At 38.7% G+C, this 16,186-nt stretch overlaps 1 protein-coding gene across 4 annotated transcripts in view; it reads right to left on the bottom strand.

Moving 5' to 3' along the window:
• Positions 1-9,923: 9,923 nt before the first annotated feature.
• Positions 9,924-16,186, bottom strand: part of VEGFC (vascular endothelial growth factor C) — a 236,851-nt gene continuing 230,588 nt past the window's right edge. For all 4 annotated transcript variants that reach the window (XM_063336779.1, XM_063336778.1, XM_063336782.1 and 1 more), the window contains exons 5-7: positions 15,434-15,543; positions 14,850-15,180; positions 9,924-10,307 (exon numbers count right to left, since the gene is read on the bottom strand). In XM_063336779.1, the coding sequence (XP_063192849.1) occupies positions 10,193-10,307; positions 14,850-15,180; positions 15,434-15,543 (556 nt within the window). In that variant the 3' untranslated portion in view covers positions 9,924-10,192. The remainder of the gene's footprint in view (positions 10,308-14,849; positions 15,181-15,433; positions 15,544-16,186) is intronic.

Raw genomic sequence — 16,186 nt, 5'->3', positions numbered from 1 at the left:
TTACTGAGTAATACGAAAACCTTGCGGTGTTCTCTGTCTTATTTGCAGTTAAGCATCTCTAGAGAATATGTTTAACATTGCCTTTTCTATGTTTTATTTTGGCAGGAGAGGGAGATTGGAAGTCTGTTAGGAATGCGTAGTATTTGGCACAATCTGAAAGCAAAACAGGATTTATCAGGATTCTAACTAAAGAAAAAAAATAGCTTTTGCAGTATTATTTTTCTAAGTGCATTAAGGGCATATTTGATGTTCTCGTACACAGTGTGTCTCAGTAGCTGGAAGGATCCAGCTGAATAACTGTATCTGCTAATGAAAACGTTGTCTACTCAGCAGATGACAATTTAGGTTGATGATTGTTTGCTTTGGTGTAAAGACAAAATAAAACATATGCAGTGCAAGCAATAAATAAGTAAAACGTAACATTCCCAAATGGGAAGAACGTACTTCCAGGGCTTTAGAGGTAGGATGGATCAGCTCTCATCAATTCCAGAATATTGTTTTTGACTTTGAAAGACAATTACATTTTTTATTCATTTCAGCTAATATAAATTTGGACACGAGTGCTAAGTATCAATGCACGCGTGGTGTTTTGAAGACAGGCAAGCAGAACGTGCTATCTGATTGCTGCATTGATGACTTTTTACTGCAAAATAATATCAAATTGAACAGCTTTCTCATTTAGCAGATAGCTTAATCAGAAACAATGCAAATAAGACTTAAAATAGATTCATGGGCCATGTGTAGATCTCTCACTTCTCACACAAACTCAGGTTAAATATTTTTAAAGTCCACTACGTGAACTGCGAGCTCCCGTGGCTCCAACTCTCCTCCCTTCCCTGAGAATCCTGTGTTTTCTCTAGTAGCCAAAGTGTGTAATGAGAAGTAAAAAGATGAGAATGGATTTTCAACCTTTTCCTCACATCTGGAGAAACAAGTTAAATATCCATCACCTCGAAACATCCCACCAAAGTGACTGGTGTCAACGATACGGTATTGCGGATAACCCCCGTCAATGTGAGTGCCCTTCATTCTTCCACAGAGAGCACTACCATAAAATGGGCTCTTGGTTTGTATGAGCATGTGTAGATGCTCGTGGAAGTTACCTCAAGGAAGCATCTTTGGTAACGTAGGTGGTAGATGCGGTGCTCACCACGTGAATTGGCCCAGATGTCCCCAAAAAGGCAGCTGTACCACCGAGTCTGGCTCCGGCTCGCGGCAGTTTTCCTGCGGGAAGTGTAATTAAAAGCAGGACTCACGGGGAGGTCATCGGGATCCACCAAAGACAAAAAGGTGTCACTGTACTGATGTCAAATTGGAACTCAGCCTGACGTTCACCCTGAGTTTATCCTATGAAGTTACGGATAAACTTGGGGATGAATGCTTGACAGACTCTTCACCTCTACAGATAATGCAGTATTTTGCCTTTTAGATCTCCGATTGAAGAAAATCAGACTTTTATTACTGGTATAAGAGGAATTACTGCTGTCTTAGTCACCTCTTTAATAGATTTTAAACCACTGATGTTTAATTAAAGAGGCTATTTTTTTGTTCAAAATGTTTTTCTTTTCTGAATTCTTTCAGTAGTTATACCTGACTAAACATCGACTCATAGAATCGTCTAGGTTGGAGGGGACATTATAGATCATCGAGTCCAACCATTAGCCTAAAACCGCCCAAACCCCCACTACCCCGTGTCCCTCAGCACCACGTCTGCCCGGCTTTTAAATACCCCCAGGGATGGCGACTCCACCACTGCCCTGGGCAGCCTCTTCCAATGCTCGACAGCCCTTTGGGCGAAGAAATTTGTCCTTTTCCATTAACATGATGATGATAGCTTAGCAATTGGAAATTTATTGCTTTCAATTAAGTTTATAAAGTATTAAATAATCATACCAACAGTTAGCATCGTAAACCAAGAATTGCTCTAAAAGAATGGAGTGCACACCAGGCAAGGCTGAACAAGGCAGATGGAAATGAATTATATACAGTATAAAATATAAACAAGTATAAATAAGTATAAGTATAAACAAGTTCTAACTGTGTTACTTTACCCGACAAATTAATGACACCACAGCAAAAATACAAAAAGGTGTGGAGTTTTTTTTTTGCGGAGCAATTGCAACCCACAGCAGTCAGGCTTTCTTAGTCAAAGAAAAACCCCAAGTCGTACCCTAGATAAGGGAAGCACGGCAAAAGTGAGAAAGGAGAATTAGTCACATGAACTAGGTGAAGAGGATTTATTCCCATACTTGTCAAGTCTCCAGAGCTATGAACTAATAGCAAGTGATAGCATCCAGGACTGTTCAGTCCCTCCTCTAACATCTGCCGGCGTGTTACAAGAAGGTGATAGTCAATTAAATAGTACCCAAATCGCACTGTTCCATTTTAAAATCAACAGCAATACTTCAGAATATGATCTTCTCCATTTCTGACCTGAATTTTATTTACTTATTTCATACAAAGTATAAAAACTCAAATAGAAGGGAGGGAACCTTTTTCATGTGTTTTGGGCCGAAAGCTGCTATTCGTACTTTCTGAATTTTACTGGATTTTACTTCACAGGGTAAATAGCGACGCCGTCGGTTTATGTATCTTGATGGAGTTCAGGCATACAGTTATGCTGCACTATGAGAGTTTGCAGAAGTGAATCTTCAGGTTAGGGAAACCTAATTTGGAAATTTGCCTCCTGTGAACTGGGGGCAAACGAATGAGGATTTTTAGGGTCTAAGTTTAGGATTTAGCTACCGCGCACAGTCATTATAAAGTCAGTTGTGGATCTAATCCCTCAGATATTTTTCCCATGTCCTTTGGTTTTCCTCTTTACAGATTCTTCGGTGATAAATAAGGAAATTTTAAGTGCTGACTCATGAGTATTTGTAAGACTTAATTAGTTTTTGGTATGACATTTCACTATGTTGCAAACTCCCACAGGAACAATATAGTTGAGACCAAAATTTGGTCTAAGCTATCTGCTTTAAAACTTCCTGAACCTTATATAAAACAGTTTTGCTGTCAGTGGGGGTTGTTTCGAATGCACTTAATCTTAATTAATACTTCGTTAATGGTGGGATGTTTTAATTTTCTCTGTCTTATTTTTTTTCCATGAGGCACGCTTCGAGTTTGGCAGTGTTGCTCACTCTCTTGAAAAGCAAACAAGAATTCAGGTAGACATATGTTGGTACATTTTGTGTAAAAATAGTAACAATAGTTAAGGATGATATTGTCTCAGGCTATGGAGTTCTAACAGATATAGTTACCTATTTGGCAAATGAAAAGAGTTTTCAGGTAGAATATTCATGAGTATATGTAATTTTTCCCTCCCTGAGCAATCAACGATCAACATCCAACGGGAGTGCGGGATGACACTTACCAGGCCTCGCTACTCTGGAGGCAGATCTCAGTCTTACAGTGACGCCATTAAAATGAATAATACCTTCTAAATCAGACTCACTGAAAGACTCGCTGATGTCAGCAACAAGCTGTCTCCTGCAGACGTAATGGTTTTGACTTGCCTTCAGCTAACCTCTTCTTGACATTCTTCTCGAAGGCCAAGAGATTTATTTATTTATTTATTTATTTTTGCTTTCCTGAGTATTGATTTTTCTTACTGGGAGTTTGAGAATCACAGAAGCACAGATGGTCAGGGTTGGAAGGGACCTCTGGAAGTCACCCAGTCCCACCCCCTGCCAGAGCAGGGTCACCCAGAGCAGGCGGCACAGGAACGCGTCCAGGCGGGTTTGGAATGTCTCCAGAGACGGAGACTCCACCACCTCTCTGGGCAGCCTGTGCCAGGGCTCTGCCACCCTCAAGAAGTCCCCTAATAGATGATCTTCAGGCTGATCAGACGTGATCAGCAGGTCCAAGAAGCTGTGCAAGTCCCAGAAGAAGCCAGGATCTCAGCAGCATGGAGGGCTGCAGCCACATCCCTGCCTTGAGACCACTCAACGAAGACTATGGTAGTCCAAGAACCTGCGCACCCGGTGTTCTGCAGGACCCCAGCCGGTGACAGAGAGCATCGCTGAATCAGGACCGCGGGCTGTGAAAGGTGAAGTTTTCTTAATCTGCAGGTTGTTTATGGGCTTGTTGTCATATCGTTGTTAGAGTTAATAAAATAATAAAAATAGTTTCTTTGGAAGCATTTTTGAAAATAAATTGCAGTTAAAGAATACAAGATATACTTCCTGTATGTTTTAAAGAACAACGATGAGTAACCAATAAAGGGAAATGTTAACTGGTAGATCTTCAATAGCTAAAGACTTGTGACTGTAAAGATTTGTAAAATCTGAACATTTGTAAATTTAATACAGTATGAATCTAATGCAATAATGTACTGAATGAATGGGTGAACTTTTAATGCTTTCATCCTCTGAGGCATAACCCTTTACTGAGTACCAATCTCTCAAAAGAATAAAATAGGAATTTTTTTTATATATATATATATATATACTTGCAGTAATATTAAAACATCTCATCGCTGCCTTGTCTGTTCTTGCAATTAAATACATGAAAGTGCTGTCACACAGTTTTATAGTTCCCCCACAGACGACACTAATATGTACTTAAAATGTATTTGAAAACTCGCTCTCTTATTTTTGGAAATTACCTTTGAGAAATTCTTGATCTCTACATAAAGCATATATTTGTTTTTTTTTTCATGAAAGTCAATGTTAGTACTATATCTTCCTCTAACGGATGTAACTGCCTTGCTTTAGCCTCAGGAAAATAGTTCCGTGTTTGATTTTTTAAACTTAGTATTACTTGAGTTTAATTCCAGATAAGCTTCCAAGTAGTGTGTCTGCTCATGTGTTCAGGGTTTTTTATTTTTTTATGAAAGCAATACAAGTCCAAGGTATTTTAGTGCTTCGGTAACAGGTTACATGCTGTATTTTAAAATGCATATCTCTCAAACAGTTTATTAAAAACCGATTGGAGCAACTGAAACCAATATAACACCTACCCATGGACTGAGCGTTCTGTGGCTCGGTAGCTCTCTGCATCCCGAATACTGGACATCATGATAGCATAAATTGTCTTTTTTGTTTCAAGTGTAATTTGCCAGGGCCATTTCTGCATCTGTTATCTTTGTTTACAAGTTTGCTTGGGGAGGCTCTCAACCCAAATAATTTTTATTATTATTTGCTTGGTCAGGTGGGATTTGCACCCTTGGAATGTGAAGTTTCAGACTTTTTAACACTTTTTCTTTCATGTATGTGCGTGAAGAGCATCGCTAGACAACTCAAAACAGATTAATCCCCATGTCGGTATGATTATTTAGAGTAGAGAGAGGAAAGAGGTCTTAATGGTAACAGCGAGGAAAGCAATGCCATTTTTGGGGAGAGATTGGCTATAAAAGGGAAATGGAAGGATCAGAGTTAACAGTGATGCGTGAGAGAGGCTGAAAGGGAAACAGAGCTATTCTTATGGGGAGACTGAGATACAGTCCAGAAATCGACGAGAAGTAATTTAAGTTGAGGGAGGGGGCAAAGGGGAAGAGTTCACTGACCACATACGGCTGATTATAAATGTAGAAAAATGGATAAAGCGTTTGCTGAAACTCAGCTGAAAGGTCAGGCTCTGCCGGGGCTGGATACAGCACCCTTACCCAGAGGAAAAATATCTGACGCTACGAGATGTTACTGTCATGGCAAGGTTTTGCTGAGAGGAAGAAAAGGGAGTAAATGGTAATATACAACTTTCAGCGATTTCCATAGTGGTTTGCCAACAAGTAGCAATGCTCACACAAAAGAGCAATGCACTGTGTTTCAAGTTGGGGGGTTTTGGGGTTTGGTTGGTGTTTTTTTTTCTGGAATGTGCTATGTTTTGTAATTCAATACATTCTCAAGCTGATTTAAGGTCCCCTGATGCATAGCTTCAGACTATAGATAAAATACACATTTTTATAATGATAAATTACTGACATTTTAGAAACTGGGCTGTTGTACAATTGGTGACCTCTTCATGCTTGCTACTGTTCAGATTCCATGAAAATCTAGAGAAAATGAGCCCAGATACGATAGTCTATAAAAATGGTTTGATCTACCCAGAGCTTTTCAGAACTCCAGTGTAACCCGGAGTCTTAAACCTACATTAAACTGCCCTAATCTTATTAGTAGTCCGTCGTATCTATTATGTTAAAAAAAAATAAAATACCTGGTCCATTTACTCTTGGTATTTCATCACTCAATCAGAAAGTTGTCCTGTGTTCTTTCCCAGAAGTTTTATCTGAAATGGGAAAAGAGAAAGAGATCAAAAGGAAGCTATTAAATAAATTATCAACTCTTATTTTCATTTTTTTTCAATAAAGTAAAAATCTTATAATATTAAAAATTATCACTATATCGTATTGGCTAAATTGCAAAAGTTCGGAAAATTCTGAGTTGATCACATTTAAACTTTTGTACTTGTGGGCAAGCTTTTGTGCCTCCAACTAGTGCAAAATTAAATAATATTTAGTGAATTATATAGTCATTAAAGAACATAGTCTAAAATTAAATAATATTTAAAAGGATATATTCTCTTCCTCAGGATAATCTGTTGGTGAGCTTACTGGCTGCATAAATTATTCCATTCCTAGCTTTTGGCATGAGCGCGATAGCCAGCTGTAATTCCAGAAAATCAGAGAGAAAGAGAGAGATGCCGAAATTCCAGAACATCTGGAGTAGTCAATGAGATCTGAAGACCGAAAATGAGAATGTTGAAAGCGATCCTAACACTAAGCCTTTCAAGATGACACGGTACACATGTGAGATGTCGTGCTGGTCTTTCAAATAGAACAGAGAAAATTGATTTACTCTCGTGTTCGACATGACTTAAAGAAACACGCCAGCAGAGTAACAACACTCGTGCTGTACATAGCGTGCCCTTCCGCTACTACAGGTAGAGAGGGGGTGCTCTGCGTAATTTATAGTCTCCGTACAGGAAAATACCGAAAGAGTACAGAAACTGTTGTAAATTCCTGATGAAACGCGAGGGTAAGTCTGTTTACTATTAAATGTGATTTACTGCAGTTACACTCTCTCCCCCCGCCCCCTGTATTTTTTGTAGAAGGTAGAGGGGTTTTACACAAAGAACAATGTAAGCTTTTTATTCTGAGTTAGCGCAGAGTAACTTCTATATAGAATTAGCACCTATATTTTTTAGACCTTCCTTTAAGCTGTATAGCCTCTCTTTTATGTATTTTACGAATACCAAGTTACGATTTGAAATGAAGATCAAAATTGCAAGGAGACTGCAATCAAATAACACTTCAAAACTGAAAATGGTGTAAATCTATTGGCTACTTCATGTAACGGATGCAAGGAAGACCTGCTGTGCAGATTATGTCACCGTTCTGTATTTCTCCACAGATAAACTCTTGCTTAAATACAGGCAATTTTGTGACAGTACTGAGATAAAGAGACACAGATTTTAACGTCAGAATGGGAAATCTGTAGCCTATACTAATGACAATAATTGAGATGTTTATCGTGTTCTTTTATATAATGCATTTTTTTTAAAAAAAAGCTATTTCCATGTAAAGCAGAATTGGAGAGCCTGATTTACCAGAAAACGCTATCAACGGCTTGCGCGTATGATTCTCCTCGTCTGCACACCGTTGAGAACATTCGCCCAGTCCCTTTGCTCCGACAGAAACCAATTTGTGGCAACTTTTAGAAGTGAACGCTTCGCTTCCTTCAAATCTTAGCTTTACTTAGCGATATATTAATTCATGTCCCAAAGTCTCCATATGGGGAAAGTTAAGAAATGGGAAAAAAATTCATTTGAGAAAGTCAGTCTTATTGAATGCCGATGTTTGTGATAAAGGCGGAGCTTCCCTGCCCTGATGGGTTTTACAGTTTTGGAGTGTAGCAAACTCAGCAGAAATCCAAATATCTGCTTAGCCAGAATGGTTTTATTAGCTCTGCTTTCGTGAACTCCTTTCAAGTAGTTTAGAGATGTAAAGTGAGCATTGCTCAGTTTAGTAGTTTTTTTTTTTTTTTTATTTGCACAGGATTGTAACATGCACTTTTTTATAATCTACATAGAATGACTTGCTGGAATGCAGTTTTGCTGTGTCTTCACTTGTGCCCTCCTCCTTTTTAACCACAAGTACATATTTTATCTGTTAGATACCGGCTTACTTAGCCTCTGTTCCTGGTTTCGGATTTGTTTTGTCCTTCCCTCGCCGCCTCCTTTCTGTATTGGGCTCGGAGAGAAATTAAAAAGCTTATTTTGGGAGCTTCACCTACAGCTTGTTTTCTCAAGTCTGCATTAAAGTTTGCTCTTTAATTGATTTCTTAACCTATTTTATGCTTCCTTCAAGCAGCCGCCATACAGAAGCGGATGCCTCCATCTTTAGTAATACCGACTGTTTCGACTATTAACCTCTTGATATGAGATTGATGTTGCCAGTTTAGACGCTGTTGATTTGCATAACTACTAATCCAGCCGATGGGAATTGTGTAAAGCTGTACTTCAATGTAAAACTCTCGTCCAGATTTCTACCTGCATTCGATTGCTGAGGCAGGATAGCAATAAAGACATTCCTCAGTATTTCTATGCCTAAACTTCCCCCTGTTATCCCGTTTGGATGATGCACGGCTGGCCTCTTCGGAAGAACGCGGAGGACACTAAATGTAGACTGGGAAGTGTGAACTCTCAAACTGCCTCTCGTCCTGCCTATACTTGTTAGGCTCTCTCAACCCACGATGGGCACCCAGTAATTAGAAGTAGCTTTCACTCAGTTTTAGGGACTCTGATACCTAAATACGCAAGAATCTAGAAAAAGCAACCCCCCTCCCCCCCCCGACTTTCTAGGAAACAATGGGAAATAATACCAGTTCATTAATATCTCTTCTAAGAACAGCTGCGTAGAACCAGCACTTCAGACTAATGACATCTAAAATTATTTCTGCGGATCTGCCCACTCCTGTTACAAAAATCTTGCTTTGCAGCTTTGCTTGTTCCACTTCCGCACCCCGTAAAGCCTCTGTAATTTATCAACTTCCTTCCAGCTTCTGAAATGTTTTAATTTTGAGTAGATGGTTCTATGCACATTGCTCTTCCCATGCAAGTTAAAAATCTTACCTCTTTTTACAGTTGGCAGATGGTTGATTTCACATTCTCTTTTATTAAAGAGAAGTCCTGACAATTTTTTATGTCAATCCGTACCAGACTGGTGGAAGTCCTTCCGTGTCCCCCTTGGAATAGAAATTGTATTTTTTTCCTTCAAAGTATTTTTTTTGCACACGCAGGCGTTGTTGATCAAGTTACCTGACTGACTATATGAAAGCGTAGAGTGCGTCAAAGCATTCGGAATTATTTAGTTGTAAATTCTACGGTATAGCCTGAAATACTACATAAAAAGCACAGTTGGCATTTCCACTTTCATACTCATAACCTCCGAGAGACAGTATTTTATATTATTCTTTAGGAATCCTAACAAGAAATAAAATAAAAGGTGAACATGTTGGAACGTGAGCGGTTGCTGCAGTCCTTTAAACGTAGTCCTTATCCTTGGGCAATGTGCAGGATCTCCAACGTTTTTATTAGTTATTCATTGTATTTGCTTTGCTAATTCCATTCTAGAGACAGAAATACCAGCGGTCAGGAAACACCAAGTATAACTCTTTCTATTTCAAATATATAACAGGTAAGAGAAAATATCTCTAGCCTTCTTTTCATCAAAGTGCTTTCTTTAACGTCTTTCCCCCCTTTTAAGACCTCCAGGAATAAAGTTGACTTGTAGTTGCTTTCTACAGGCAGATGATTAAACATTCTCACCATTATATAATACAATTTCCATTTTATTTTAAACATACTTTGCATGATATAAAAATATTGATCACAGTGAGCTTTAACAAATTGTTACTGCTATAAACAGAAATGCTGCACAATGGTTTTAGTGGAAATAAATTATATAGTCATTATCTCTTTTTTAAAAAAAAAAAAAAAAAAATCACGAGAAGAAGAACCTAGGCTGTTTGGTCATTGGCAGAAAATAAGTCCTTATTGAGTCCTTTACAAAACATGAACCCCAGTTGTTTTCTACATTTGCTTTCCACATCTTGAGAAAAGCACAATGCGTCTGTCTCTGAAAGCCCCACAGGGTCTCTGGTGAACATTTAATTCCAAATATTAGCAAAGTTTCTGTTGTTCTTTTGTTCTAATGGAAAAAAAATGTACACCAAAATAGCGAGTAGTGCTCTCTTCACTAATTCATAAGTGGTCTTTTCCAATATGTGGGTACACAGCGGCACACTTCTTCGCTGAAATAAAATCCAGCGTCACAGCGTTTCGTTCGGACTGTACACGGCGGTCTGTAACAACTAAAGAAACAAAAAAAAAGTGGGCGTTAATGAAACATGGTCATTCATACAAAGCTGGAGTAGAAAGCTGTGTACATTTAGACTGCCATTTCTTGACAGGATATTTAATTCCTACAAATACATATCTTTTAACTTCTGTTTATGTTCTCGCATAAGGTGGTCTTGAATTGGACCATTCTTCACAAAAGACAATGAAAGAATAACGAATGCTATTGAAGAGGAGCATTTCTATTGCCACTGAGACTCGTGAATATTTTTAACATATTGCCTGGTTGTAGTCGCATTCTAATCCTCAGTAGTACTTTTTAAAATTTAATTTTGAAAATACAGTGATACTTTTCTCTTCTTAAAACAGTTTGTTATGACCTGTGGCGTGCTGCCAGTTGGAGGTGGCAATCCAGAATCGGGTGATGATCAAATTGACCATCTTCTTACGCAGGACTGTTTCTCACCTTATTCCCGACTGCAATAAAGCCCGGCAGAGATTTCTCTGTCTGCGTTACACCGTGACTACGATCTGGAAAACCAGAACACACTTCTTTCAAGCTGCAAACTCCTAGAGCCATTCCCTGAGGCCAGTGGGGGTGTATCGACACCTCACATTGCATCTCTCTATGCAATACATCACAGCCTGCACGTTTACGATAAATCTTAAAGGCAGAAGAACAGAAGTAGTCCCTACTTGACTAAAATAAGCTTACTACAAACAGAGCATTAAACCACAAGTCACCTCTACCTAAAACACAGAAGAATTTCTCTTCACAGATTCCTTGACTGAAAAATAGAAGTTATACAAAGATAACATCTGTGGGTGTCCCTGAACTCTTCCTTTTCCTATTTTATTTTTCTATTAAAACAAGAACTTGACCTAAAATAACCTTACAATAACAATGCTAAATACTTTCTGGTGTATAATGGAGACAAAGTACAAGTCTGGGGTGTTTTTTTTTTCAGATGCTGGCAACGAGCCAAAAGACAAAAGTATAGGTTTTGAATTTCAACACAGTATTTAAATAACGTGCGCCTGTTTGTGAAACACTGATATTATGATCTGTTACTATAATTCATTCTTACTTCAGTTCGAAGACACTACAGTACGCTATATTAAGGCAATGTCACTGTCCTCTTCCAGAGGCAACTCTTGTTTCGGGCTTGTGGCTCCTCTTATTATTGTTGCAGCTAAGTTGATGTGTTGTCCGCTTGTTTTGGATATCAACTTACCACTTTGCAATAATTTGTTTATGATATGAGCTCTGGATTAGAGTTACATTAATTCAAGCCAACCAGTTCAACCAATGAACCTGGCTATGAGGAAAACAATAAGGAATGAGGAAGACTGCAAACATGACATTTATTAACTAGTCACATCTTGTTCAGTGTTTGCCATGTCATTAATCACAGATTATTTCACCAGTGTGGTCTCTGTAATTAAGGGAGTAACATTATTTTGTGCCACTTAATACAGATATTTGAGATGAGTGTAGCAGCTCACGGGAATCTCTCAAAGCCCTACTGATCTTTTGCCCGATGCAGTTTGGAAACGGCGGTGAAAGGCAATAAAAATCACGACGACACTTGAAAAAGAAAGCAAGCGAACTTTGCTGTCTCGCTTTTTCACCAAAGGATCTCGTACTCCGAGCAAATGGGCAGCCAGCAGTAGGTTGTTCTGCGAAAAAGGTACTCCATAGAAACGCGGTGGATGAAACACCGACCCCACTTGCCTTTTCGCCTGTGCCTGATGTGAAAGTTAGACTATGTCATGTACCGAATGACCATAAAACAGAAATAAGAGAAAGATATGTAAAAAACCAAAATTTTTTTTTTGGAGCTCAACTCCTCCACGCACCTACGCCATATGGTACAAAATGAAAAGCAGCCAGGTCATCGTTAAATATGGGGAGTTCTTTTGTGCCTCCTCGTGAACTGCGAACTGAATTTACAGTTGAGCGTGCCATAAAGCATCCCTCCCATGTGAGTTTGCGTCTAGCTGCGGTCAAGGTCAGGCTACTGCAATTTTATCCTTATCTGGAACACTTCAACGGAGCAAGAAAGCCCCTCTCCTCCTCTAAAATGCTTTGCAGCTGAGGTGCCTGGTTATCTGGCCCGGCCAAAACTGACCAAAATACATTTGTGAGGTGATAGCACTGGGTGAATAGTAGCAGAGTCATTGTAACTATATAAACGTGGTTTCCTTAGGAAACTCTGCTGAACAATAGCCCAGGTCTTTCAAAAGATTAAGGCTGAATGTTGTTTATGGAGTGCTTCCATGGGACAGATGTCTGTGTTGACGAGGCCAATCTGAGCACGCTGGAGCAAAGGTGGGTATGAAGCCAATACATATAGTACTGGGTGAGTCAGTGGCAACTTTATTTTATGTCAGCAATCGTGATTTTTGCTACCAAATGCTCAGGTTCGATATTCTGGGCAGTCTAACATCTGCACAAATGAAACTGAAGTAGGAATGCTGCTCTTAGTGGTGGTAACAGCATGATCACCTTAAAAGCCAGTACACTCTATGGTGTTTTGTTGAGGTTTTTTTTCCTCTTCTTTTTCTCCTCCCGTCCTGTTCTTTTTATTCCTGTCCTCTAGAGCTGGCTCTAACATTAGAGGCTGAGGTGTTTTTAGATAGAGTGCAAAAAAATGCAGGCCCTGGAAAACCAGAACCTACAAGGACTGTCTGTCTGCACAGGGAGGCGCCTGGGACACGGCTACGGGCTCTGCTGCTGTCATGGTCTGAGGCCCCGTACACCGTTACGGAGTGGTACCTCCATTCACGTGGCCTCGTAGCAGCAAGGGACCTTTCTTTCAGAAGACAGACAGGATGTTGCAGGGGTTTCCTTCCTTTCGCAGAAAGCTTGAGGACACACCATATATGCGAGAAACCCGTGCTGAGTGCTTCCTTAAGAAGGAGGAGAGATGGCATCCTCTATCGTCCTCAACAGTGCTACTATCTACTGGGGTACTGGTCGTAGAGCCGTAGAGTAACAGCATACCCAAATCTTTCTCTCTCTCCACCCAAAGACAAACGGCTTAGAAAAGAGAAACGGCTAACAGCATCCTATATCACTGGATGTGAGAAAGGGGTTCGAACTCTTTATCGTATCCAACCACAACACTCCCTCAACTCCCTCAACCACAACTCAATTTCCTCCTTCAAATACTTCAATCTTTAAATCAATCGAGGTGGCATCGGATATCTATTATGGCATTTCTTAGCTTTTTAAACACCTGACTATTCCAGTTGTGAAGGTTCTTTGAAAATACACATGGTTTATACGTGTAGCACTGCTGGAAGTGCACACTCGAGTAGTGCTAAGGCTTTGTAACGTGCTAAAGCTCATGTAATCAGGCCGGGTTTTTTTCTTCTGCAAACATGAAATTGAAATAAAAACTGAATAACAAAGAAATTATTTCTTATGTTTCTAACAACTCTTCTATTCCACTCAAAGGGCCAAACAGGAAAACACATACTGTCAGTTACTTTTCCTCTATTTTTTAGTATCTTTTCCTCTATTTTAGAGACTTCAACACGGGTCTCATTCCTAATATCAGACATTTATTCTTTATTCAAGATGAACGAATGTATATATGTCTGGCAATATATTTATTACTAATTACATGTTATAGTAAAAAAAATATATATAATTTACTTTTGATAAGCAAGACATTTAAATGTCCCAGTTTTCTATTTTCCATTTCCAGTGCCTGAACATTTCTGGAATTGTTATTTGCCATTAATATAATAGCAAGATTCTCCTGTATTAGGAAATAAATGATCTTTCTGCTCCAAATGGCATTGCTTCTGTTTTAGCAAATTCACTTTACAGGAAAACTTTCCTCACAAAATATACAAAGCAAAACCAATATTGTTTGTTTCTAAGAACCTGAAGTCATTCACATTTTTATATATAGACTGCTATGGGTGTAGCAGTCGTGGAAGGAAAAGCTCCCGTGATATATAAAGAAATTGCAGAGTTTTCTTCCTGACCAAATCCCATTTTAAATGATGAATGTGGGCGGTCTGTTTTATAGTTATATATGTCCACTTTTCACAGAAACCACCCAGAGCCGTAAGACTTCTTAGGCACTCACAAATCTTTAGTATCAGTTGAGTGAAATGAAGGATAGGCAAAAATTTAGGAAGAGTGAAAATGAATGATGGTATCTCCAGACGTCAGCCCTGAAATCTAATTAGGAATATTTGAGTTAGTTCAATTACAATACTCTGTTCTTGGGAAAAACAGAGTGTGATTTTAAGCAGCACAAAAAAATGGGGAGCTTGAATTTACAGCTCATTTTCATCAAAAAAAAAAAATAATCCCATGAGGTAGTAGCAAGCAGTACAAGAAACTAAACATGCTTTAAAATAGTACTTCTGCTTCGTAGTTTCCTCTTAGAGATGATAAAAGCCATAGAAGATAAAACTGAAGAGAGTTTTACCGTTTACTTTAGGCTACAAAGCAATCCAACACGGCAGATAATGACACAACCCAACATTTTATACCTTCAACACAACGAAAGGGCTAAAGATTGAGCTTTTACCTGCATGTCTGGTGGTGGAACCTTTTTCCTTTTAAGAAGCATTTATTGGGAGATTCTATACATTCACAGATGCACTTTGCAGGATTTAGCGGCTGATGTTTAGGACAGGTCTTTTTACATACACACTGGCATTTATCTTCATCGAATTCCTTGTTGGGCCCACAGGAAGCGGGGAGAAGCTTGTTTTTGCAAATGCACTGACATGATGATCTGTCTAATTCCTTGTGAGGTCCACAGCTAGAGGGCCGCACGCCTCCTTTGCAGACACACTGGCAGGTTTCTTCATCCAGCTCTTTGTTTGGTCCACAAATATGGAATCCGTCAGACGTGTCTAGAGACACAGCAGAGAAATTGCACAATTATCAGAATTTTGCCTCTACCCATCCCATATTTTTAAGTGAAGAAATGGTATCGAATTCGTACCTTTTAAGGTGTTTTAAGAACAAACATATGTCAAAAGACAGGCAACAACCAGTAATAATATCGATAAAAGGTTCAACTATCTACTTTTCATGTTTTTAATATCTCTTCTAGCTAAATCAAAACATGGAACTACATTTAATCGTTTAAGGAAAACTGCTTACCAGAATCTCCAAGGTGAGAAGAGAAACCAAAATCATGCTGTGACAAACATCTGCAAATTTGATTATTCCAGATATGGTTTTTTGGACAGGTCTTGTTTGCCACATGACACCTGTGGAATGAATTACACTGTTGATTTACTATCATAAGAACTCAAGAAAAAACCCATCGATTTTAGGTCTTAATTGCTTTTGTTTCCCTCCATTACAAAACGCTTTCGAAAAACTTCAGCTTTTCATAATTTCATATATTCATAATCTTTTTAACTCCTATCAAATCTGTTACTAATTAAGGTTCTCCCCACTACAGGAATCTTCAACCATTTGTTGATGATACCTTCTCACATTTCAAATTTTAGCTCTAACTTCTAGAAACTGATATTTGTACTTTCCTAAGGTTCTCTGGAACCAGATCTAACCCTTGAATGTCAGCCCCACATAGAAAAAAAAAAATAATATTTATATGTATAAAAAATATTTGCATGCCAAGTATTATCACATAGGTGATAATTTTCTACACAGGCAAAATGTGTAGAAAATTGATTTTTGCAGTACGAAAATGTTTTCACGCATACAGACATTGAAAGAAAACTGATAATAGTTTTCGAATGAATGCTGTATACCAAACTCTAATTTCTGAAACAAAACCAGATCATCAGATTCCTTTCCCCTTTACGTGAAAATTAGGTGACATTAACTGACTCTTTCTCATCAGCCACTCAAATCGTGGACAGCTTGCTTGAATCTAAAGATTTG

This window comes from Chroicocephalus ridibundus, chromosome 5 (assembly GCF_963924245.1).
Source record: "Chroicocephalus ridibundus chromosome 5, bChrRid1.1, whole genome shotgun sequence".
In the NCBI taxonomy this organism is placed as follows: domain Eukaryota; kingdom Metazoa; phylum Chordata; class Aves; order Charadriiformes; family Laridae; genus Chroicocephalus; species Chroicocephalus ridibundus.
This window is presented reverse-complemented; position numbering and strand designations above follow the sequence as displayed.